This window comes from Hirundo rustica, chromosome 8 (assembly GCF_015227805.2).
Source record: "Hirundo rustica isolate bHirRus1 chromosome 8, bHirRus1.pri.v3, whole genome shotgun sequence".
Classification (NCBI taxonomy): Eukaryota; Metazoa; Chordata; class Aves; order Passeriformes; family Hirundinidae; genus Hirundo; species Hirundo rustica.
In genome coordinates, this window is record NC_053457.1 from 6,236,288 (window position 1) to 6,262,768 (window position 26,481).

Below are 26,481 nucleotides of genomic sequence, written 5' to 3' on the forward strand. Positions count from 1 at the left end.
TCTTCTCTGGGTAGGGGGAGGCTGTTGTTACAGCTGAGTCAGAGCTGGGGGGAGGGATCAGATGTCATTAAGTGCTCTGAAAACCTGCTCTCTCTTCAAGTGGCAGAAGCATCTCAGAGTGATTGGTTTTTTCTATGTATAGCTCTAATTAAAGGTCTGCGTTTCAACTGGCCTCTTGTTTTCCTGGCCTATAATGTCACATGCGTGTCAGAACATTTTGTTTCAAGCACAAAGCTCACCTGTAAAGGCCCAGCCAGTACATACACTGCTCTGAGATATTTATAGTTATAAATGTGGTGGGATTTTAAAAATTTATATGGGAATGAGGCATCCAGGTCCTAATGAAATTCACTTTGATGTGAGCATACAACTTATCAAGGTGCCTTCAATGCATCTCAAAGACCAAAATGTGGTAACTCTGCCTCAAATTCACTCTCAAAGGTGAGTGATCAGCTTCATCAGAACACTTTCAGATTTAAAAAATATTTTAAAATTGACATTTCCTGACTTCAGAAGTCCCTACAAGCTAAAGCTGGTTACACTCAGCCTGGTGCAGGTACCTATTCTTCTCAAATATTGCCTCTGTTAATGAGACAGGAACGTCGTTCCCCCGTGGGAAAACCTCTGAGGCTAACCGGGGAGATACCTGATGAAATGATGGCTCTGTCGGCAGTGTGTGAGGGAGACACCATCACTACGTGCCTTGGGAGCCCCTCTGCCCTTATTTCCTCTGCCTGACCCTTCCCTGCTTTGGGCAGAGGTTATCTGACCCTGATTTCCAAGCACCACCACAGCAGGAGAGCAGCAGGTGACACGTGTGAGCCGTGCGGCCAAGATGGAGCAGCTGTCTGCAGGCAGATTGCTGGGAAGGGTCACTGCCCCGCTTGGCTGCCGGGCTTCATCTGAGGGATAAAACAAATCCAGGCTGCTGCTGCTGGGCTTTTCCTGCCCTCTTTCGGAGGCTTTTGTTAAAAACGGTGTATTTGACAGAGTTAAATGACACAGCAACTGAGAAATAGATCTTTATTATTAGAGTGTTTATATTCTAAAAACTTTTACCTGGGATTACAGTACGATCCAAATTCTTTCTAATTAACTAAACTGGCATTTGTTTAGCAAGGAAGTGTAAATTAGGCTTTGGAAAGTTTAAAAACATGCAACTTCTCTTACTCTTTTCCTCTCCCTCCTCTCCCTCCCAAATGGACAACTTACAGTCAAGATTTTGGCATGATAAATAATAAAATAAACATCTCATTTGTGAACTAGTAGTTGCACTTAACTTTGGTGACTAACAGAGTAGATAGGCATTTAAAAATAAAAATATTCTTTCAGTGTCAAGTGGCTAAACAAGCAAATTAATATATTTTATTTTATTTTATTATCTTTCTAATGTTCACCTTTATCATCGTCAAAAAAGGTGCTTTTTTGAGGTTTGTGGAAGGATTGTGGGAAGCAATAGAAAAAAACTCAAGAATGCTTGAATTTTAGCTTGCCTATAAAAATTGTTGCGACACACAATCTGACCCAAGCCCATGCAACACAATGAACAACTCCTTTTCACCACACACAATGCCTAGCAAAAGGCCAAGTGTGGCCTTGTGACATAGTTAAATAAATACTGAAATATCGTTACAACCTAAATACCTGAATTGGTTTTACACTGTGACTTTCTACTGAAACAGTGCTGAGAAACTTTTAAACATATATCTGATTGTTCCATATACATTATTTAAAATAAAAGTGAGGAATAATACTCTTTCTTCTCTCTGCTACTTTCTGGGAGCTCTGTACACTGACAAATGTATGACATCTGCAGTTACCTGATCCTAGCTGACTGATTGGTCATCTTCTGCTTTAAAAATATTGCAGCTGAGGTGCTTATTGCAGCAGTAATCATAGTGATACACTGTCTTTTAATGCTCAGTTCTGCTTACAGACATAGATATAAAAAAATGAAAAACATTTTTCACAAATCTTTGTACACGTACTGTAAAAATCACCTTCCACGTGAACAATTTACATCTGTTATGAGCGTTTAAAAAATAAATCACACAGATCTGTCTCACCTATCCTTTCTTTTTCTTGAGAAAACAAATCTCATCAGTAACATCATCAGGATGTTATCTGTAAACACGGCATGAGGACTCATGTTACCAAAAAACTGTACACATAAAAAAATCATCTTGATAAATAAATTCTCTGATAAATAAGGATCCTTTTAATTGGCACAAACCAATGTAAACACACACGTTCCTCTTCTGCAGTCATCTCTAACTGCCTTGCACTGGCGTTCTTAGTTCAAAGTCAGCCCTGTAAGGATTCTCCAGAGATAAAGATATGAAGGATTTGGGTCTCTCATGGCGGAGACCAAGCACAGACACTGAACACAACACCAGGCAGTAACACTTTAGGCTGCTTTAGCCTCTCACCTGGAACCTGCTGCTGGCACCTGGCACTGAAATTCCTCGTCTGGCCCGATTTGGCCTGTGCTTGTCAGGGCAGCTTCTGGTCTCCTTGCTGAGGGACTTCTCAGAGGAGCCCAAACTTGTACCAATAGACAACGTGGCTGCTGGCAGGATCAAGTAGTTTCATGTATTCAATAAAAGATGCAAATGTGCTTCTAGCCAAAAACCCAGGGTAGCGATCTACTGCTGTAAACAGCCTTCAAGCTACTTTGAGCAGGCCTCTTGCATCTAAGTATGTCTGTTAGTCACTGATCTTACACCTACCTAAGCTGAAAGATTGAATATTTAGGTGCCAATTAAATGGATTCCTCTGAACTTCAGGAATAACATAGATGGAAAATAAATTACCAGGCCACATGCTGCCACTAAAATAATTAAACATACAGCCACAGTACTGCCCAGCAAGATAACTGCAGTCATTTAAAATAAGCTCTATAAATGACTAAATAAATAAATAAATAAGTACATGAATAAATAGAAAAACCTCCGTGTAAACTGAATAAAATGTCACTTCTTTTATAGCGTCCAAAGAGGGAATGGCATAACTAAATATTATAAAACTTCCATACGTATATATTTCTATATATTATATCTGATATGTTTTGGCATGGCCAGATGGAAAGGAAAAAGTAGGATGACTAACTTCATTCAATATTTGTTGTGTTGAAGCCAAGTTCCTGTGCTGCTGTATATTGCTCTCCGTTCCTAGAGCGGTTTGGCCTTTTTACCCATCTTTGACTTTGCACTCACTTTCCTGGCAGAGCAGACTGGTTCACCCTTCTTTTGTGCTCTCCATATTTCTCTTGGGAAATCTACAGATTCATAGAAGCATTTCACAGGCTGCAAGCTGACTTTTTCATCCTTTGCTTTTTTCAACAAAATCCTTCCTTTTTGAAAGGAATGAGGCTTTGCATCAGGGATGTTGTATGAAGCGTGTTGACTTCCTCGGCTCCTGAAATTAATAATAGTGATTATTAGTAACTATTATTCAGTCTTGCAAACTGATAGGTCCCCAAAATATCCCAAACCCTTACATTTATTGAAGACATAAATAGTCTTGTTTTACATAATGAGGCTGCATGTTAAAAACAGAGTTGCAAGACGAATTGCATTTCTCAGTATTCAAAGCCATTCCTCACTAAAATAGCCCCAAATGTGTTACTGGTGCACTCTTCATGTGTGCTCATCTACACTTCTATTCTGATCAGCATTCTGCTGATTTTGGAGTGCTGAGACTTTACTGAGATCTATACCTCGTGATCTGCAGGGATTTTAGAGATGCATGTGTTCACATCAACATTCTGCAAAGAATGAACATCCCTTGGTCTTTGGAAGACCACACAGCAGCAGTAAGAGAACAAAGTAGGTGCAGGAACTGTAGGGACTTCTTTGTGGAATCTCAGTGCTGCCCTGGACTGCACCCAGGCCCCAGGGAGCTGCTGCTACAAATGGCCAATAGCTCAGGGAACTCCATGCTCTGCCTTTGTGCTGACCACACATCCAGGGAAACTTCAGCTTCTCTTTTAGGCTTTGATTTAAAATGGGAGAAGAAAAAAGGGGAATACGAAGACTGGTGGGAAGAAGGGTATGAAAGGTTAAAGGCCAAAGTAAGGTGAATTCTTTGTTCTCTCTGTGACGGTTCAAGCCCAGCAAGATTTGCAGAAATTGGTGAGCTCAGGTGGAGTGACAGCAAAGTGCCCAGTGCTGCAAAGGCTGAACCATGCACTCTGCTCTGAAATATTACATCCAAACTGCAGCTCCACAGTTTAGCTAAGATGATTATAGTCCCTTTTAACATGAACTTGAAATGTTTTACAGCAGATAAATGTAGTGTAACAGCAGAACTATGAACATAAGGCACCGGCTCATGTGTCTCCAGCTCCTGTGACTGAAGTGAAGAGCAGATGTGCTCATGTACAATTCCATCTCTTAAGGGATCCCACAGGGCTATTTTCCATAGTCTGTTATTTCTGAAAACCATATATCTGTAGTATTACTTCCTCTGGAATTTAAATCATATTGCACACTTGACCAAGCCAGATTTGGAAAAAGCTGCGGTTACTCACGTGTGTACAGTGTAAACTCACTCCTCCTCTTTAGGAAGATGAGAAGGGTGTCATGGAAGTCTGTATGTGTTGGTAGGAGGCAATGAGGACCACCTGATGTCGTAGGACTAAGCCTCACCTATGTAGCAGCATTGCCTGGTTAGCAGCTTTCACTAGTGGGAGGTTTAGGGGGAGAAATGCTGTGCAGGTCCAAACTGGAGCTGGCAGGCACTGTGTCACCCTGCCCTGGTGCAGGCCTGGGCTCTGACCACGTGCTGGGGTTTAGGAATGACCTGTGTAAATGCACAAGTGTTGGCCACTCCAGTTTACCATTGGTTCTTGGGCACTGTTTTTTACAGTCCATTACTCAGCTGTTGTTTAAAGATGCGGTGTTCCGTTTTTCTCAGATGTTGTTACGGTGAAGAAGCGACATCATTTATTCCCACAGCATACTCAGGCATTATTGCAGATGAAGTTAGGCAATCCTCTGCTGCACTGAGTGAAGTTATTAAAACCAGAAGGTCAAGGTGTGATCAATATTATCTGAGGGGCTAAACTGTATTTAAACTGAATGACTTTATGGTAGAGAAGATGGATGTCTGTCTCCAATCCACAGTTGGGGTAAGAAAGTACCCAAGATGGAGGAAGATGCAGGTCACCGCATGTGAAATGCAAAGCTGCCAGCTCCAGATGTGGGAAATGCTTTTTCACTGAAAGCAGCAGCTCTGCAACATAAATGACTGAATTTCTACTGACACATATTCCTAATCCGTTGTGTTACAGAGGATGACTTGTGCAATGGGACAAAGTCCTAAACCTGTGTCCCCACAAGGAAAGGCTGCCCTGAAGAAGGGTGCAGTGCCTGACTGTCACCTGGCCAAGCAGCACATGATGCTCCAAAACACCTGCTGGGACTCATGACCCAGTCACAAAGACAGGGGAGGCCAGCCCCAATTAGTTCTGCTGCCCCCAGGACAGCTGCTGGAGTAACCTGAGATCACCAGCGCCCCTGCTTTGTCAGGGTGCTTGTTTGCTTCCGTGGTTGTTACTGTCAGTTAGGAAATAACAGCTGTCTCTCTCCTAGCTACAGACTGTTACAGACATTTTCAACTGAAACTTGGGCCGTGTTTGCCAAAGAGATTCAACTCCCGTAGCTTTGCAATAGGCTATTATAGCCTACAGCAGGAAGGAGTAATTTGTTTAACAGAAAATTAGCATTCTTTATTTTCTTTAGAGAATATCTGATTTTAGTTTAGTTTTAGCAGAAATCTGTTTTCCCTAAATTACATGATGTAAATATAGACCACATGCAGGTCCCAGCTTATAAGGTAAAATGAAAAGCAGAAATGTGAGCAACTTTGTATAAACAAGTTAAAAGAAAAAAAGAGATATACATACAGGCATCTGGGTTTCTTATTTAATGAAATGTCTGTAAACTGCAATAAAAAAAAAAACACAAAACCAGGTTACTATGACATTTTCAATTAATTAAAGTACAAGAATAAAATACATGCAATCTCTAAAATTGTATTTCTGTTCTCACGTGCTGTTAAAACTAGAACATTCATGAAAGAAACCAAAAAAGCTTCCTCTTTTACAGATTATTACTCTTCCATCTTATGAACATGTTTTTAAAATTCATAATGTGTGAGTTGCTAGTGGTTGGATTTTTCCCATTATTTTTATTGTAACTATAATCAAAGTAAATTACCAGAGAAGTGTGGGCTGAACAGAGATCTTTCACATTAGATTAAACAGTATGGATACAATGAGAAGTAATTACTGTGTTCAAGATAATTAATAAAGGGTAGTGGCTGAACAAGCTGTATGAAATTAACTTTCTCTCAGATCCTTTAATTTTTTAGTGATACATTTCCTTTACACAAGTGGCTAGGAAACTCCAGCTACAAGCCCTTGGCTCTGCCAGGCTTGCACTGAAGGGTGGAGGGTGAGGACATTTCTCTCCCCCTCCTGCAAATCCTGAGACCAACTAGGGAAAGCATAGCTTCAATTCCAGCCCGAATTTTCATGGTTTCATTTTTTACAGCAGTTTGGAAACACTTTGTCTAGTCTCTTTTTTGGTGGGGGGTGAGAAAATGAAGTGTTTAATGCCAGCTCAGCTTAAATTGATTTCAGTATTAAATAGGTTCTTTGTATTGAGCTCTCAGCAGAACTTCTACACTGAGCCTTTGAATATCATTTAATGAAGTCACTGAGACAAGCGAGTCAGATTTGGCATCTGAAAATGATGTAAATGTTCCTGTTCTGGTAAATGTTCCTTCTGTCCCTGGTATTGTCCACACTTTGCAGATGGATTTTTAGCCAGCCTGACTTTCCCTGTCATCTGTCTTGGTAGGAGTCTGGAGCTGTCTCATGGTGTACTTTCCTGTACCTCCTGAAGGTCAGGATGGTCAATATTTGGATGGATGACCTTTGAGGAATGCTGAAGTCACCCAGAAAGCAGGGCAGGTACTTTAAAAATTACAGCCCTCCCCAAAGGACACTGCTGAGCCTGGCATCACGATAAACACATCCAGAGCAAGAAAGCTGATTTAATATTGAGGCCCATCTGTACAGTGCCCCATAATCTTCTCACAGGTACTGTTTGAGATACCTGCACTGGATTTCAGCTCATCTGTGTTTATCTAGATCTCACCTAGAGCCTGTTGTCTTCCAAGTAGCTCTGAGAACCTTTCCTTTCCACCACTGCATACCTGTTCAGTGCTGTGTGTGATCAAGTGCCACCTTCTCACATCCCAGGGTGAGCAACTACTTAGCATGGGCAGCATGGGGCATTCAATTAAACTGAAATGTTCCTTCGAAGTCCTGTGCCTAGAACTTGTCACATAAATGTAATGCATTGTAGGAAAATACTGACTTTAGCTGTTTAAAATGAGGGCTTTGAAAGAAATAATGTGTATTTAAAAGCAATGTTCTTGGATTTCTAATCAATGGAGTACAGGCCTGTGGGAATACATTCACCATTTCTAAGAGTCCCATGATAGGTAACTACTGAAAGCAAGATGATTTGCTAGCAAGCTGATATATCACCTACAGGGATCTATGTCTTTCCTGAAAATCTTTAGGCATCCCAAAAAGACTGCCAAGTCACATTAAAAAGTGTTCATGGCAAAGGCAACAGCAGCAATAGCCAAAGCTGGAAAAAAATTTAAATTTCTGTCAAATATTTCATTATTCTCCCCTCTCTTTCTACCACCTTTGGCTATTGCTGCTCTTACACTGTGGTTCCTTTCCCTGGTGTAAAGTGGCAGTTTAAAACACAAATTAAACACACCTAAAGGAACATTTCACAAGTGCACATCTGCCCGCAGCAGCGACTGGCCTGAGCCATGGAGCCCGCTCCAAACTCCAGGACTTTGTCCCCGGGGGAGGGTGACAGTAACGGGAGGGGCTCTGCTGGCTTACCACGTGCTGGCTGACATCGGTGTGGTTGCACACCATCTGCTGGTTTTGGTAGTACTCTAGCTGCCTCTCTGCCACGTCCACGCGCTGCAGCAGGTTTTCAATGAAGTGCTGGAGCCTGGCTTTCCCCCGCACTTCTTTTTCTGCCGCTTCCTCCAGGAAGTGGTTGAAGGTCACAACTTCTCTGCGAGATGGAAACATTGCAAAGAGGCCACATTTAGATAACAGCAGGTCCCTGGTCTCACCATTGTCAAAAATCACTTGGCTTCTCTGGTTTGTCACGGTGATAGCCTGTGGTGGCTAATTACTGTCCTTCGCCATTATCAAAAGATTTCAACTTTTTTGTGGACAAAGTGAAGATTGGAAACCTGAATACTGATTAAATTCAGTTCATGGGCAGTGGGCTTGGGGTGGGTTTTTTCACACTTGGTGTCTTGGAAATAGTCTTTAGCGGTCCACAGGGTAAAAATATTGTCATCACTTCCCAGGGTATCTGGAGACAGCTGTATCTGCTTTCTCTTTTTACCAAACCATGAGAATATCAGCTCTGAAACATGGAGAGAAACAGATGAACTCCCAAATTTATCTTTTCATCTCATCACAATCTAACAAACAGTTGCTTAATGTCACTGCTGGGGTGGTTCTTAACTCAAAAGAGCTACTGTGGCCGTTAAACTTAATTTTGGCTGCAATCAGAGATCGCCAAGCGTGGTGTGATGACCTGGAGCCAGGGGGAGCATGGGGCGTTAACAAATAATCCACAGATTATAGACCAAGGAGTATATGTGTGGGAAGAGCAGGTTTTAGGTAAGGAGTTTAGGAATGTGTCTTGTCTGGTAACACAACTGGAAGAAACAGCACCAGTGACTGTGAAAGCTCTCAGCCCAGCTCTGTGCTGAGACACTGCTCATTTCTATCAGCAGTCAGGACACCTCCAATATCACAGGACTATTTGGATGGAAGAAGTTTGGTTATAGATAGAAGCATGTATCACAAAGACCAATATGAGCGTGTAGGACTTCCCTGGTCAATAAATGCCAGGATAAATATTTTTTTACTCTGCCAATGAAGCCATGTTAAATTTTTCGTGGTACAAAACGGGTGGGAGTTGAGGGAACCAGTGCTCGCCAAACGAGAAAGGGCATGATTGCTCCGTAGAAATACATTGCCTGAGGAAAAAGCATTTAAAGTAGAAACTATGAAACCGTTTGTAGCAGAAACAACCTTTCAAAGCTTAGCTTGTTTGTAACCATTCCAAAGATTCTCTGCATGCCGCTGTTTTAACTCAGCATAGTTGTAGTTAATTGGTTTTATGTAGTATAGTTGTTTCAACCGTGAGCTGCTTTGTGCTAAGGGTTAGGCACAAGTGGTCAGACACAGAAATTCACCACCTGGGATTCAGGCTGTGCCTCCCTGTTCCCTACTACAGCGGAGTTCTGTGTGCATGGCTGATCTAATGGTAGGAATGAGGTTAAGAAAAAAAAAAAAAGGACATATTGTTTGGACGAAGAACATCGATGAATATTAGTTTATATTAACTCACCCATGAAATCTGGCTTAAGAAACAGAGAGGTAACTGTTTGTTAAACTCAGCTAATCCATTTCATTTCAAGGCTCTGAACAGTTGTAGTGATTATTAGCTTGCCCAGAGCAACCTGATCCCGAAGAGCCACTGAGGAATGCTTAGGGAGAAGCCAATCTAAACTCATTAAGGTCAATTTTAGGGCTCTGTTGTCACACACTGCAACGTCTTTGATTTCATGATGGTTTTGGGTTAACGCAGGAGCAACCTGAAGCCCTTGCCATTTCACAGGGTCCTCTTTTACAGGGGACAGGGAGCACAGCAGGTTGGCTCCAAGTCCCTCTCCTTTTGGGAAAGGAGGAGCTGCACGGAGCCTGGCAGGCTGCTAACCCTGCAGCGGGAAGCTGGGAGAGCTGGGAGCTGCCAGCCTGGGACACCATGGGGATGTCCCTCCCAGGGACACAGTCTGCTTCTGATAGTTTCAAGAATGCTAACGTTTGTAATTGTCTCAGCAAAGGTAATTAATAAGAATTAATTAATTGCCTGTTCTATGTCACGAATAATCACCAACAGATTTTCTTTTCCTACAAATATTCCATTAATATGCCATAAGGAGGCCAGGGGGAACAAATGTTTTTTTTCAGGAAGATCAAAATGACTATCAGGAGGAGAAGAGACTCATATGTCAGTAAATTCCCTAGTACTGCCCTTGTTTTCTAGACCAAAGATAACTTGGCCTCCTTCATGCCATTATTTGTAGGAACTGTTATTAGCAGCAGTAGTAGCATATCCATAACTCCTCTCTGTTTAGCTGCCTCTGTACAGCCTATGAACCAAACTTTAACAACTTTAATCTATAAATTTTCCTTTAGGCTGAAATGCACTCTGTAAATTCCCTTTGGAAAGAAAGGAGCCAGAACAAACCCATGCTTTAGGGCTCTGTCACATGCCTTGCACAGATAAGCAGCACTTGTGTTAGTTCAGCTACTTTCTTTGTTTCCACTTCATTCTCATCTCTCAGAAGAACAAGATCAAGCCCTGAGGAGTGACTGCTAATAGGTCTCTCTACTTGCTCCAACACTTCTTCCTCAGAGAGCTCACTCCATGCCACAGCTATGCCTTGGGTTACCTGAAGGGAGTTCCCAGAAGAATTTTTACCCTCCTCCCACTGTGAACAATAGGGAAATGGTTCAAAGAACTTATGCAGCTTCCTGCAGCTGCTGTTTATCTGTCTAATTGCCCTTCTCATCTCTTGCGGTTTGCCCAGACTTTTTCTTAGCCATACTGATGACCCTCCCCCTTCAATTTTATTTCTGGATATCTGTGATGATTTTTTGCTTATGTTCTTTATTTTACTTTCAATTTATTTCTCCACACCTCTGCCAAGTTTTTGAGGATTATGTGGTAGGTTTTCTGTCTTTCCCTCTCTATTCTCCTGCTTGTGGAAAGATGGATGTTCACAGAGGTCTGACACGGCTCTTCACAAAGTCGGGGGAAGCTGAAGCCATGAATATTGTGGGGCTCACTTAGCAGAGGCATAAAGCAGAGCAGCACAGACCCGCTGGGCTCTGTGTCTCCACAGCACAGCCTCGCCAGCAGCATTCACCTGAAAAAGGAATCATTTTGTTAAAGCCTGGCTCAGACCTGAGGTGTTGCCCTTTCTAACGAGGTCTCTGCTGCCCTGCACTGACTATTCTACACCTGGAGCACTTCTGTTATATTGAGAAAAGGTTACATGGACTCATTAACTCCCCCTGAGAACTCCTGTGCCCTCAGCATCATCTCTTTACCGCTCTGCTCCTCTGCCCGGCAGACTCCTGCCCCTTCACCCAGCTCTGCACCCCGGCACTTGCTTATAGGGGTAAGCAACAGACCCTGACACTACATTTTCTGAGTGCTGTAGATGATGCTTAGTGCACCCTAGGTCTCCTCAGTTTCTGTAATCTCATCTGTTCATAGTTTACTGTACCAATACTAAGGTAAGCTATATGCAAAGTGTTTACAGGGCTGTGACTGGGCAGCAGAGAGAAAGGTGGGATTCCTGCTTTGTCTTGGGGGGTGCTCCTGTCAGACAAAACCTTTCAGGGAGAGGGAATTGCTCCTGCTGCCCAGAGAGCAGAGCGTGCATTGAGCTGCCAGCAGCAGGGTCAGGCAAATGGGAGCGAAAGACAAGGGGGATGCAACCTGGGGGGCATCCAAGAGGAGCAGGAGATGCCTGCACTGCCAGGGGGTCAGAAAGGAGCTCTTCCAGAGCCACAGAAGTCCAGGGGAAATTTATTGCAGTACAGCAGGCACCTCAGAGGAGTTCAGCTGAAAAAACAAGTGCAGGGGGAAGAACTCGCTGTAAGTAAATAAGAAAGATTTGCTGCTAACGCTTTTATTTTCATCTGACTCTGCCAGGGATTTAACTTGTTACAGTTAACTAGACTTCAGTAGTCTGGCATTTTGCATCCCAACTGCAGCCTAGCCCAAAAACTTCTTCATGGAGGCTGTCACCATGAAACAACTTGAGATGTGGTAAATAAAGTTATAAATCATAGGCTGACTAGGTGACATTTATTCTTCAGCCTTTACCACTAGATTATTCAGCGCTCATTTAGGATGAGCAAGCTGCAGTTCTTGTTTGCTGGAGCCGTTGCCAGCACAGGGATCCTGGGATATGCTTAGTATTTGTACAACTTTCAGCAGCTAAGCATGTGATACACTGAGTATATGCAGAGGGTGGGACAGCCCCAGCTCCTTAACACCTGCCGAGAAGGGCTAATGATTTCTCACATTGCAACCAAGGCCTCCCACGGATGCACAGCACTGGCCCCAGGACTGGGCACAGCAACACTGACACCTGCAGCTGCTCTGTAGGTGGAAATAAGCACGAGGCTCCATGCAGATTCTGCACCCAATATCCAATCACCTTAGAGAATTACACTTAGCATAACCCTGCCCAAAATCAATAGAAAACCAAACACATTATTTTATCTGAAGGTGGGAAGGTTCCTACCACAGTAAGTAGTAAAGCGATTCACTTGTCAAAATATTTAATATGTGTATTCATTAAGTACTAATGCCACTGACCTTATCCATCACCCAGCTGGTGTTTTTGTTTGAAGGCTGCTGTTATTCATTAGTTTGTGGTTTCACATTACCACACCACTAAGAGCACACTGGATTTAAGAGATTCACACCTCCTCCCTCAGAAAGTTATTGCACCCTTTCAGTGGGCTGTGCTCTAGATCTGAGCCCTGAATTTACCGGGGTGACACTGAAGATTTTAAGCTTTATTTCACAGAGCCATTCTGTGGGACATTCATGCTAGGCTTAACCCTGTACAGCTGCATAGGGGGGAGTAATCTCTTGAGTAGGAAGATGAAAGGAAACAGGAAAGAGGGAGCAGGATTACCTAAAACTGAGGGTGGAAGAACAATGTGTAATTGTAGTTGTACTCTGCTTAAAGCAAATCAAAATGGTTTTGTTGTGCAATTGAAATCCCTTTTTAAAGGAAAGCTGTTATAAAGCACAAATTGCAGTGATCTCTAAAAGCCAGCTCTTAATGCCATTGTCATGATGTTATCTGCACAGATAATTTCGTTAATTGCAAACTTAAGGTGAAGGCACTGGCAAGAATAACTACTGCCCACAACAGCTATTCTGAAATAATCCTTGCATTCCAGGCTATGTCAGAACAGAGGCATGACCAGGCTCAAAACAAATGCATTAGACTGGTTAGAGGAATTACTGTCAGAGATATGGCAAGGGACAACACTAATGATCTTGCTCTATGATTAGGAGACAAAATGAAACTGTTTAAGTTACCATTGAAAGTAGATTCCAGCCAGAGACCACTGCTTCAAATGCTTACCCCGATCAGACGTACTGAAAAATCAAACTCTACCAGTTTCAATTTTCTTACATAACATCCAGAAACAAGCGTCTCAGTGTCCTCTAGCAGTTAAGTTCATAGCTGGTTTTTGTTTCAATGGTTTTCTTGATATCTTATTCAATAAAGGCTTAGCCCTTTGGGCATGCTTCTGTGTTGTTATCTTTAGGATCACAGTACTCATTCTGAGTTTCATTCCCCTTCATCAAACATTGAATAATCCCTTTCAGGGCACATTTTCTAATTAAATAATTCCTTTGCTCAGCAGCTCTGTGCTTAGAGTAATACTATTTCAACTATGTATTAGTACAGCCAGTGCTGTACCTCCAGCTGTCCTGCCCCTCAGCACCCTTCACCTCCACGAGGGCCTCACACCATATGCACACACCTGCATGCATATTGGCACTGCCATTCTTGTAGGGAAACAAAGAGAAAATTCAACTAAAAAGGTATCTTCATTTCATTGCTGTCATGTTGGACTGCTAAAGGCCTTGTTTAAAACAAAAAATAATCAACTGACAAGTCTAAAGAAATAACCCTGCTGATCCTACAAGCTCTTCAAATGGGCAGCCCTGTTTCTGCTGATGTTCTAAACCAACACTCAGATGTTTCAGGGAAGGTTTTTCTTTTTTCTGCTGCTAAGAGGAAAAGATTTGCAGCTACACTAGCTCAATACCAATGCTAATTTTAGGAAAAGTTATCCATATTCACAAGATAACTTATGGAAAAAAAAAATCCAGAGAAACTGATGAAAGCATTTATTTCTGAAGGTCAGCAAGTATCAAAGCAGTCCCTAAGGGATGCCTTTGACTTTCCACAGCCTGCAGTGAGAACTGCTTCTGCAATTTCCATTAAGCAGTCTTGTTTGGCTTTCTAATCATCTGGACTTCTTCCAGAAATCAAAGCCAAAGTTGAGATCCTCCTTTTTTGAAGGACAGTATCTTTTTAGCACACCAAGAAAGTTCTGAACACACAAAGCATTGAATATAGAGACACATCCCAGAGTGTGCGGACAGCCCATGAGAAAGTCAGACAAGTGTCACTGTTGTTATCAATTTACCTTCGGAAATTAACACATTACTGTGTAAGAGCTATTCGCTCATTCCTATTGCTGCTCTTGCTTCCAAGTCTTTTTGTTGAAAATGGAAGCAAAACCCTAAAGAGCAATACCCTGTAATCTGTGAAGTCTCTTGTGCAGCTGCCTCTCTGGGTTAGTGTTTCTTCCCAGCCAAGTAACCTTCAGCCTTCCCTGTAACACCAACTTAGGAGCTACCTCATCATTTGTTTATGCATTCACCCTCCTCCTTTCAAGACTAGAATTCTAACAGCAATCATCTCAGCTCCTCCCCCTTTCCTGAGCCTGGCAATGTCCTAGTGTGAAGGACAATGTTTTCTCACTTCTCCTCATTCTGTATTCAGTCGTTTCTGGCCTCAGAAGACCAGCTGGTAAGAATTCTGCCAAAGAGCAAGTGGGCTCTTCCTTGTTCCTTTTCCTAATACGGTTAAAAATCACAACTTGAGCTGCCTTTTTCTTCTCAAAATCAGTGTCCTTTGCCATTCTCCCATGTCATACCCATTTGTCCTACCCAGATGACTCACTTGCCCCTTTCCTCTTTTCCTACAAGGTCTTTTCTTCTTCTACAGCATTGCAGAACTTTGTGTTTGTTCCACTGAATGGTTTCTTTCTCCCAACAGTCATGGTTTTCCTGTTGGGACCCTACTTTTGATTTTTAAAAACACATTCTACCTTCAGCTTGGGTTAAGATTCATGCCACTCAGTTTGAGATATCTGAAATTCTGCGTCCAGCCTAAGACACTGCTTACCTGAGGTCTCCTGGCAGCCTGCAGGGGGAAGAAGAACCTTCACAGAGCAATCCCTTCTCCTCTAAGATACTCTTCTAGAAGAAATAGGATGACTCACACTGTGAAAGAGCCCAGGAGGGCAGTCTGGCTAGGTGGGAATACCAAAACTGCTTGAAACTGTTACCTTCATGGCTTCCCTCCAGCACATTTTCAAACCTGCCTCAGTTATGCTATTATCTTCAACTTCACCTTAAGTCCTTCAATCTTTTCTTCCATGAGGATCACCTGATACTTTAAAATCAGAGATTCTGTTGAATATCCCTTCAAGGAAGATCTCAGAAGCCCTTTATGTATCCCCTCTTCTGGAAAATCTGTATAAAAATGAGGACAATCTTGAAGCTCTGCTTCAAGATAGATGGCTCCTACTGATGTAGGAGCTATCTCTTCTTTCTTGTCCTTAGACTAGAGGAAGGAATGATGAAAACCCTCCAAACTCCCTACACTGAACTCCTACACCACCTTCCTTATTTCTTGTAAGATCAGTGTCATGGCAACTACCACTTCTCATCTTCCTTTTGTAAGCTGATGAATTGGTTTAGAGGCACACCATTACCAAGGCTCTTTATTTCCATTTCTCTAAAATAACTTGTGTTGCTCTGAAAAGCCTGAAAGATTTCAGCAAGTGCTGAATAAACTAAGTAGTTCATGTATAAATTATATATCAGCTACCACTACATTTTTAATGGATGCATCATGAACATATTTTTAGACGGCTTAGGTTAGTCAGAACTCTGGCATCTGCTTCCCAATCCCATAGAAGTGATTCCTGTTCCACAGTTCTGTATCCATCTAAAACCCTAGACACGAACTGCTTGGACATGGCCTTTCCAACACTGTCTCCAGTAAAGCTTTGTTGATGCACAGGAGACATTCACACTCCACAGGCAGCCTCCTGACCATGGCTTAAGGGAAAAGGTGCTACTCGGTATTCCCACATCCAGACTTAGCAACACATGTCCTCTTAAAAAGACAATGCATTAGAGGTGCCAGTGTAAATCAGAATACATGCTGATGAGAGCTTCTACTTGTCCCAACCCCCATGGAACCAGAGGCACAACACAGGCATTACTTCACACACAGGGGAGACAAACATGAAAGCCACCTGCTCAGGGAGCTGTCCACTGCTCTGTTAGTCACTGGGGAGCCAAACGTGAAAGCCACCTGCTCAGGGAGCTGTCCACTGCTCTGTTAGTCACTGGGGAGCCAAACGTGAAAGCCACCTGCTCAGGGAGCTGTCCACTGCCTTGCAAGGGGACATGGTCACATGGGGCTACAACTCTAGAAACACAGCGATCAGAAGCTGGTGAGCTCCAGGCCCTTCCATAACCAGCAAGCAACTGAGCCATTCCCTTTCTTCTCCCCCAAAGGCTGTCACTCACGCAGCAGCTGGCCAGCCCTCCCAAGCCATCGGCTCTCGCCTCCCCACTTACTCCTCTTTCCGGTGAAGCTCCTCCTCGGACTCGCTGAGCCGCTGCTTCAAGGCTGCGATCATCTCCACCGCCACATCCACCTGCCTGCTCAGGGCCCGCTCTCGCCGCTGCACCTCCTGCTTCTTCTGGGACAGCTGCACGAACGCTGCCCGCACCTCCAGCAGCTCCGCCGTCTTCTGGGACAGCTCTTTGGTAAGCTTGTCGATCCGCTTCTCGATCGTTTTGTCCACGGCCTCTACCATCCTGTTAAACTTTTCTCTGACGTGTGCCTCGAAGGAGGCTTTGGAATCAGCGGCCGGGAGGCCGGGTTTGGAAAGCTCGCTGGGAGACTCAGCCGACACATAGCTGGCCAGGTAGGAGCCGGGCCGCTCCGCCGGCAGCTCCCGCGGCCGCTCGCCCCTGCCGCTCCCGCAGGACGCGGCGCCCAAGTTCAGGAAGGGCCCCGCGGGCTGCGCGCCGGAGCCGCCGGGGCTCCCCGGGCCGGCCTGGGCTGCGGGCTCCGGCGGAGACACCGGCTCCGCCTCCTTCAGCGGGGAGAACGGGCCGCTCCTGGCCAGCAGGCTGCTCTCCTGGAAGCTGTGGCTGTACTCCAGGTGCACCCGCAGCGAGGAGAGGCTCCGGAACCTGGTGTGGTCGCCGCATCGCGGGCAGCGGAAGGGGAGGCTGACGCTGCCGAGCGGCTCCGGCCAGGGGTGCCCGCCTTCATCCCGGGCCGTCTGTTGCATTCCTCGCCGGCAGGGAACGGCCCGCGTCCGCGCCCACCGGGAAACTTGGGAAACTTTCCCGGCGATTCCTCAGGGGTACCGCGCCATCTCGTCCCGGCGCCCGGGGACGCGCCCGCCCGGCGCGGCGCTCCGGCCGCACGGCCCCGCCGGCTCCGCTCGCCCCGGCGCGGCTCCGCTCGCCTCGGCCGCCGCCCGGGCCTTGCCGGAGCGCAGCGGCGCCGGGCCCCGGCTCGGCGCGGGCCTCGGCCGCCCGCAAGGTCGCCGCACTCACCCGACTTGTTGCTGGCGGCGGCAGCGGGGCGGCGTTTTCAGCAGAGCCGTAAATCAGCCCGCGGGGCGGGGCGGGCGCGGCCGCGGAGCCGCGCGGGGATGCGGAGCGGGGAGCGGCGCGGACGCGGAGGGGCGGGGATGCCCGGCGGGGGCCGCCGCGGGCGGGCGTGGGTGTCAGCAGCCCGCGGGGGCACGATCGCGGGGCCCGAGGCGCTCCCCTCCCCGGAGCCGCCGCCTCCCGAGCCGCCTGCCCGTGAGCGCCTGGCCGGGGGCGTTCGCGGGGCTTTGCGGGGTCCTGGCAACGCAGCAGAGCAGTGAGCGAGCTGCGCGGGCTGTGTTCGGGAGATGCTGAAAGATAACGCAATTTAAAGCACTTAAGTAGTAAAACAGGACTGGCACATGCAAATAAGTATAATCCGGCCTTGGCTTTCGGGGAATATAATTATCTGTGTGACTTAAAAACTATATTTTAAAGCCAGAAAGTTGTTTGTTTGCTTAGGGTGTTGGGTGGTTGTGGGTTTTTTTGGGTTGTTGTTGTTGTTGTTGTTTTAATGTGACTCCAGTTTAGTCTCAATATTTAGGGACGGGAAGCAGTAAAAATAATACTTCCATTTAGAGTTTACAGTACGACGAATGGATGTCACAGACGTATAGAATGGTTTGGGTTGACCTTCAAAGGCCTTCTAGTCCAATCCTCCTGCAATAAGTGGAAATACCTTCAACTAGATCAGGCTGCTCAGAGCCCTGTCCAACCTGACCTTGAATGTTTCCAAGGATGGGACTTCCACAACATCTCTGGAAACCTGTGCCAGTGTTTCACTGCTCTCATTGCACAAAATTTCTTCCTTATATCTAATCTAAATCTACTCTGGGTCAAAACCCACGTGATTGATGTTAGAGAACCCTGCCAATACACCTGTTTAGATGTGCTTCTAAACTTCTTTTATGCCACAGATATGTGTCTATTTTATACATTTTTGGAAACGTGAGCAAGGCTGATTGTAGAGTAGCATCTTTTTTGAGGTAATAGTGAAATATTGCTCTTCCTAAACCTAGTCCTTGAGGCCATACTGGTAATATGCTGCAGATTTTTTTTTTTTTTTTTTTAATATTACTGTGGGAGTACTGCAGTAAAGTTTAATTCTGTACTGATATGTCTGTTCCTTGAGTGCAATATACAGGCAAGAGTCTTAAACACTGAGTAAATCTGAGCACATTGATAGATACCTTTGATGTGATTAAGACATTCTCAGTAAATTATTCACCAGATGGTACATCAAAGGAAGTTATTCAGATTGCTTTTCAGAGCTTCAGCTAATCTCTGAAGTGTGTGGGCTACCATCTAGGCTGCAACATTTTGCATGAGTTAGTTGTCCTTTATTACCTTGCCTAAATGTGGTGATTTGCCCTTCTTTTGTCATCAAGCAGTACCAAAACCCAGAAAGGAGGTCAGGAGGGAGTAGCTTTGAACCGTGTTTGCCTCCAGATTTGGGACTGCTGACTATTTCTTAGTAGGAGGCCAAGACTGACAGAATGTAAACATGTTTTGGTTCCCACTTTCTTGGCTGTTGTCCTCTGCCGTCCATTATCTCTGTTGTGCCCACTGCCTTCCTGCCTCCTCCATATCACAGGTATTCGGTGCTGATGCTCCGAGGTGCAGATGAATGCTGTACAAGTGCAGTGAACTTAGCATGATGGGATGCTACCCAAGGCTTCAGCCACATTTAGAAGAGGTGACACCCACCTGCCCTCTCCAGCAGACAGTAGTGAGAGCCCTCATGGTCTGAAGGAACAGAAAATGTTGATGACTTTGTAGGACCCATTGTTTTGCAGCCTAAGCTACATGGTTTTGGCCAGTTCGATCTGAAGTCAGGGAACTGTTTAGCCCCAGCAATTCTCCTTTCAAGATTTCTCAGGGTTTACTTACACTGCAACTATTTGTTTTGCTGGATTGGGATCCAGCACCTCATGTCTTCAGTTTTCAATTCCTGATGCTGCCCTTTGAATGTCCAGTTCAGTCATTCTCTCAGCATTTAGATAGGAACAGACTCCCTTTAATACACCAGTAACTGTGCATTTTATAGCAGAGAGTGTGCATCAGCCATTATATTCCTGAGCTTTAGCCTCTGTGATTTAAATCTGGGGTGGGTAGAATCTACCCCTATTGCTTACACAAAGCCCAGGTTGATACAGCTATGGTGTAGGACTCTGAAATTCTGCCAGCTGCTGGGGAAGCATTAGCCAGTTTATTTGTATACATCTCTCTCTTTCAAGATCTTTTTAAACACTTTGCAGTATAATTTCCAGAAGGATAAAAGTTCCTTAAATGAAAACAGCATGTACCAACCTGTTTGGTGCTGTAAGGAAGGAGGAATATTCATAGTATTCAGCCTTTTTTCAGGTAGTAGTCTGTATCTGTTGTACAGGGTCCCATGTGACCTTAAAATATGTTAAAGCGTCCTTAAAGCTGATGATTCCACTTTAATGAAGGTAGATAGAAAAGGGAGTATTATAAAGCTGGGTTTTTTTCAAGCGTTACTGTACTTGTTTACCTTCTGGTATTTTATTTTTCTTATTCTAAATGATGAACATAGGTGAGTCAGTTTTGTTTTCACTTGCCCTTCAGGCTCTCAGTGCTGACATGTTTGTGGGAGGCTTTTTTATGTGGTATAGAACTGGATTCACTGTGATCACTTTGGCTACATTCAGCAGCCTCCAATTTCCTTGTTTGTGTACTGGTTTGCTTTGAAAAGGGGTGTCAGAAATTTTTGTCTCTCCCCTTCACACCCACACTACCCACACAGGTCTTCATTGCATGATCGAGCCAGTTCATAGGAGACACGAATTTGCAGGGAGTTACTTTTGGGGAAGTTTGCCTGAACTATATATGGTTATATAGAAACACACAGCTGCACATCCGTTACCACTGCATACAGATGGGATTGGGAGTTTGGCTCGGGCTCAGCCCCTCATTCTGTAAAGCTGTGCCCGAAATAGGTATGTCTATTCAGCTCAGTTCATTGGTATGCTGTGTTGTTCTGCGTGTTTGAGTGTGAACCACAGATGCACATAACTTGAGCAGCTGGAACTTACCTGCATTTCATACTTGCCATCTTCCTGTTCATTGAGAGGAAGTAAAAAGTGAGTAGTAAAATCTAAGGAAAGGCCTTAGAAACTTGAAAGGAGTATCTGAGCGACTTAGGTGGCAGTGGTGCCTCAGGTGAGGATTCATATTTCCTTTGCATGCAAATATATTCAGGAATTATCAAAGATACAACAGTGTTCATTTTGCTGCCACTGGCCCTCATACCCACACAGTAGGAAAGAGGCTTTTGGTGGTGCACTTTAGCATACTGATTGAATGGCACTCTGCTTGCAGGCAGAGCGAACAGGAAGGAGCAGAACACGAATGTATGAGTTTGCGACTGTTCGGTGCTGGTTAGTTGTTGCCTTCTCCTCCTTTTGAGGGGGTCTTCAACCTGAATGTCAGTCTTCCATCTTTTGAAATCCTACAGAAAGTCAAGTCTGTGTTTCAAAATGAGTTGTCACAGCATCAAGAGGGGCACCATGCTGCAAGACTGTCCTTGGTCCTGCAGCAGCTTATCCTGCCTGGTTTGTAGGCAGCTTCCAGCCTTCCTGCAGGCTCTCCAAACTCATCATCCTCCTGATAAGAAACCCCTGGCTGGAGCTGGCTTCAGAAAGTTGTTGAGCTTTCCTCTTCTCTACCCATGTTGTTGCATGCTCTTATGGGAAAATAGAGAGCAAAGGGTTCTCCTACAGAGAGAAAATAGAGAGCAACGGGTTGATTTGCACCATTTAGTCCATTCGTGGTGAGAGTTCCCAAGTGTGAGATAGCTGTGGACATATTTTCCAAAAGACAGGAGAAGACAGGCTGTGGGGAGGAGTGGCTGGAACTTCAGCTGTTTTGATTTTTCTTCCAAAAGAGGGACTTTAACTAGTTAGGAGGATAAAGAAAATACAGCTAACACCTCTTGAGACCAAGTGACTCCTGTGCTTATTTTGAAAGGGAAGAGGAACCTACCAAGTTTCCGTGCCTCTTCTTCAAAGGTCAAAAGTCTAAGCTCTGAGTTACAACATTCATGAAAATAAACTGGAGCCTTTTAACAAAGCCATTTCGCTCCTGCTCCTCATGTGAGCATCCAGAGTGTAGCAGCACCTCTGTCTACAGCAGTGGGGCTGTCAGATCTGGTACTCCAGGACAAGTAACAGCCGCTGGAGAGGGTCAGGACATCACTGGTGGCAGCAAGGGACAAACCTAGCACGGCTCTCTGAAGAGAATGTTTTATATGGCTGCAACAAACTGGCCTGATGTAAGCTAGCTCCCTGCAGCAGATGAGATTCTGTTCAGGACTAATTGTGGGATTAGCTACCAGGTTGCTGTTCCCAGATCTCTTTTGAAATGAGATGTAATTTGCAGGAGAAGAGGGTAAGTTGTTTTTGAAAGAAGCTGCCCCTCTCAAAAAAGGAGAGTGAAAAATGGCAAAAAGCATGTCAGAATACCTTTAAAGAAAGATTTCTCCCTATGGCAAAGCCTTTCCCTCATTGGGACTTAGGAAAATATAGACATTTTATCCAAAGAAAATAAAAGCACAAAGCCTGCCATTCATTCAGACAGCATTCTTTCTGCAATGGGCACCACATGGTAGGGAACATTGCTTTTACAAGCTCATATCACGTGCCTTCCACGTTTGAGGAGCTATGTGCAAAGTTTATTTTCCCAACTGGAAAAAGTGCCCAAAATGGCCAAAAAAGCCTGAGAACTGCCACCTATATCTAATTAGCAGACTCTGTGCCTAGTCCTATGTGCTTGGGTGTTAAAAGTTCTCAATTCACATCGGAAGAGAAATAAAAAGAACAGCGTTAAGGTGTGGTGGCAGATTCAGTGCTCTGCAGTACTGCAGCGTGTGGGAGAGCAGCTGCAGCCCTGTGGGAAGCAGTGCAGCTGGGCTTCCCCTTTCTGCACCAGTGCCAGCACCCCAAGGGTTCAGCGGTCACCGAGAGGCAAAAGTCCCCTGGCCCAAGGAATAAAAGGTCATCTAAAGGTCAAAGATCACAAATCCCAAGGTCACGATAGGGAAATGTAATGTAGAGGTCAGAGGTCAAAGGTTACCAAAGTCCTGGTGCTAAATGTTGTTACAGAGGTCAAAGGTCACAAGAAAGGAGAAGTATCGTTGTTAGGAAGGGGTCGAAGGTAACAAAAAGCCAAAGGTCATTGAAAAAGTTAAAGATCACCCAGGGCTCAAAGGTCATTTGGGGCCAAAGGTTTAGCACACAGGTGCCAAATGAGAGACAAGACTTAGACCCAATTCTTAAAAACTCCTTCTCGAACTTCTGGGCACGGTGCATCAGAGGCCTGGCTCAGGCCCTCAGGCACCATAACCTGAGCCTCACACCCCATCCAAGACAGCCAGGGACTAGGAAACACATTCCTGCCTCTCAGCTCTGCGCCTCCATACCCTGGAGAGCAAAGCCCAGCCACCTTTGGGGCTGTCCTCCTCCAAAGGGCTCTCAGGAAACCCAAGGAAGAGAATGCTTCTCCCCAAGTCACCCTCCTGCCTGGTCCTGCTCATGTTGGAGGCTGGTGGCCCTTGGTGGCATGGGTTACACCAGGATGTCCAACAACAGCAGCAGCTGGGCAGATGCTGTCTGAGATTACCCCAAAGCTATTACCCGCCTCTTGTCAGAAATTACTAGAGATTGTCTCATGGTTGAGGATTCTGTGGCTTTAAGATCAAAATGCATTGCAGATGGTAATCCATTATAAAAGCTAAGATATTTTTGGGGGTAGCACTTTCTAACATGGCCGATAGTAAAGCCCAAGTAATGGAAGAGGAGAATCCACAGCTCATCCCATTTCAATTTTAGTTTATTTGAGTGTTCCCATATTCTGGCTGGGTAATGTTATCACATAGTCTGAAATGGATTTGGGATCAACAGGAAAAGGCAGCACAAGCAGAGAAGTTTCCACACAACATCTGGCAAATCGATTCAATTGCACAAAGCCCACAGTTCTTTCTGGAAATTAAAATATCAATATGAATGATGAGAGATTTTTGCAAAATGATGTGTCCACTGAAGTTTCAATTAGCAGAACTTTTGCCAAGTGCTGGTTGGAATGAAGCATTGGAAAGACAGAACCTCAGGAGGTGTTTATGGTCCTTTCAACTCAAATTCAATTTAATTTCAAATTTCAATTCAATTTCAGATGTCCTTTAGGCATTTTTTGTATTCAGATAAGAATTTTTAAATCATGAAGAAAATACCATTACAATTCCTATGTAGTATCCATACTAATATGACTTAGAATTGCTTGATTTAATTTTCTTAAGTAAAATCTCAAATTCACGTCAGTTCCTATAGCCAGGGACTTGAATGCCACTGAGAATTTGCCATGTTGCTTCTGCTTCCTACTGGTATGGGCTGCTTGGTCTTTGCTGTCACGTATCAACAATCTTTACATATGATTTTTAAGGACCACTACATTTGGGGCACTTTTCTACATATGATAATGTAGTAACTCAGAAGGAACACAAAGGAAAAGTATACTGAAAAATACCCAGACTGTGAAGCATACAGTGTACAGCAGTTCTTTCAAAAGGAGGAAAACCAATACGAAACAAGAGGAAGGGAATAAAATGTCAGTTTGAGCAATAAAAAGTATTTTATTCTCTGTTTACTATTATGCAATGGTAATAAATTCAAACCAACAGGGACACCTTAGCTTGGATTCAGAAGAATACTGACAAAACTTAGTGGAATGCTACAAACTTGGCTTGGGTGTAGTAGTTTCTATTCCCTGGGAAAACTTGGCTCTGCAGCTTTTCACATTGATGCCATATATCAAATGATTCCATATATTAAATGGTACCTGCGTCCCAAGTGTCACACAGGGACACAGAAGACAGCTCAGACTTGTGTCTTTAATGTCATCTGAAAGTATATTGATTTTATTGGATGCTTAGGGACAATACTATTCCTTCACAGCCTCTCCTCTTTTTCCTGATATTCATGGGAGCAGCTCGCTTTCACGTTGGCATTATGTGCAGAGCTCTGGGGGATCAGCTATTGCTGTCCTGGGAGGATGACTGAACAGGCTGGAGGCTTCTGCTGGGTGGGACTATGAATGGGGGATGAAAGAGGCTTTCAGAGTTACTGGGGAGGGGCTCACTTAAGCCAACACACTTCCTGTGTGATAAAGAGAAGACACGATCTACAGGAAAGGGACAAACTTAGAAGAAAAGTACAGAGCACTCCTTAGTTCCTACATGGTAGTGAGATGAAAGCCTGGTTTTCTCCAGTATTTTAACTTTGCTGGTAACGTGCAGTTTTCAGATTGCAGCCAAGCAAAGCTCAAACTGGGCAGGAAAATGATGTGGCTGCACTGCTCTTCTGGAGTCCTTTGCCTCTTCTGCAGAAGATTGCATGCGGAAAGGATGGAAATCTGATAGATGGGGTGAAATTCACCTGAGCATGAAGGCAAGCATTGTTTGTCTCTTGTCGCAGCCCTGCTCTTCTCTAAATGCTTCTCTCTAGGGAAGTGTTGGGCAGTGTCTTGCTGCAGAAATGGGCCTCTATTTACACCTGGCATCCTGTGCCAAATGGCCTATGTTAAAGCAAGCTCTTGTGAAGTGCAAACTGAGGTGAGTTTGTTGTCCTCCCAGGTAAAATTTTATTTCTGTTGTTATAACGAACGCTACCCTTTGCAACTGCCAAATCTGCCGTGTTCAGAACAAGGTGGTGGACTGTCTTTAATACCACTTTGAAGGCCCTGCCTGTGAGCATGTGAGGATGTTCTGTCAAATGGTTTTATGCACAAAGGAGATTCTTCTCAAAAGAAGTCCCTGAAGCCAATGACATGTGGTTGTTCACAGGGGCTAATAAGTGCAATGAGCTAAAGATATATGTGCAGGTAGCAAATAAATAAACAAACTGTGCTCTAGATAATTTAACAGATATGTATCCTTGGAAAAACTGAAAAAATAAAAGGCACAGTCCTTAGGACATACTGTGCTCCTGCCACTGCCACATGTGCAGTGAAACATAGACACAGTTACAATTTGAAAGATAGGTAAGAGTCAATGTGTAAAAAGATTCCTGAAAACAGATGTTTTCACATACACACCTATCTCTCAGGCAGTAGGTCTTGAAGGCTGTGTCAGCAGACGCTTCTAGCTCCATCTGAGGCTGGGAACTGAAAGAACATGTGTTCACCAAAGGAAAAAAATGTATTGTGCCATGGGTGTTTTCTATCTTTTCCTCAAATTTCTTGCCCCCAGATGGCTGCTAACTTTATATAACTTGCAGCCAAGGATCCTCCCACAAGGAGCAGGAGCAGAGCCCAGACTGATCTCATCCAAATGGGGCTTGGTTCCATCTCCAAACTGATTCCTGCCTACGTTAAACTCAGGTGAGCCTGCCCAGCATGCAAAATTCCCCATGCAGTTTCTCTCCAAGGCTTACACGAAAGCTGCAATGCTACCTGGGATTAGAGTCCACTGCCCATCCTCTCTTGAAACATTTTATTCCAGGCTCAGGCTATTTGGTTAGCTCAGTAAATCTAGTTTAGAAATGCCCAGAGGTGAAACCATTAGTAACAAGCGAATGATTCATTCCTTACAAAAATCTGATCCCTCAGAGGCAAAGCCCGGAGAAGCTTTTTGCCATGGGTGACTTTCTTGCCACCTATTGAGATGACTGCCAGTAAAATACACTTGGTGGCACGTAAACCATTATGGTGCCAAATATGTACGAAACTTATTACCTCTAAAATTGCCAAAGAAATTCTCTACCAACCTAACAATCTCATGTCATAAGACAATTTGAAAGGACTGCCTAAAAAGTGC

The 26,481-nt window shown here is 44.4% G+C and overlaps 2 protein-coding genes across 4 annotated transcripts in view; one reads left to right on the forward strand and one right to left on the reverse strand.

Moving 5' to 3' along the window:
* Nucleotides 1-1,009: 1,009 nt before the first annotated feature.
* ZNF365 (zinc finger protein 365) lies at nt 1,010-17,452 on the reverse strand. Its single transcript, XM_040070694.2, has 4 exons — nt 16,623-17,452; nt 7,937-8,117; nt 5,909-5,946; nt 1,010-3,417 (listed from the first exon to the last, which is right to left on the reverse strand). The coding sequence occupies exons 1-4, from the start codon at nt 17,345-17,347 to the stop codon at nt 3,171-3,173; spliced, it is 1,191 nt and encodes a 396-aa protein (XP_039926628.1). The 5' UTR covers nt 17,348-17,452; the 3' UTR covers nt 1,010-3,170.
* The window catches only part of RTKN2 (rhotekin 2), a 52,637-nt gene continuing 42,832 nt past the window's right edge, over nt 16,677-26,481 (forward strand). The window contains exon 1 of one of the 3 annotated variants that reach the window (XM_040070687.1): nt 16,677-16,814. The gene's annotated coding sequence lies outside the window, so the exon portion shown is untranslated. Of the gene's footprint in view, nt 16,815-17,279; nt 17,423-25,804; nt 26,046-26,481 lie in introns of those variants that run through there. The other 2 variants (XM_040070685.2, XM_040070686.2) reach the window with 2 other exon arrangements.

Coding starts and splice junctions, on each gene's coding strand:
- ZNF365 (XM_040070694.2), bottom strand. CDS start 17,347: ATGCAACAGACGGCCCGGGATGAAGGCGGGCACCCCTGGCCGGAGCCG. Junction 8,118..16,622: donor GAGCTTCACCGGAAAGAGGA/GTAAGTGGGGAG, acceptor TCCATCTCGCAG/AGAAGTTGTGACCTTCAACC. Junction 5,947..7,936: donor CCGATGTCAGCCAGCACGTG/GTAAGCCAGCAG, acceptor TTTTTATTGCAG/TTTACAGACATTTCATTAAA.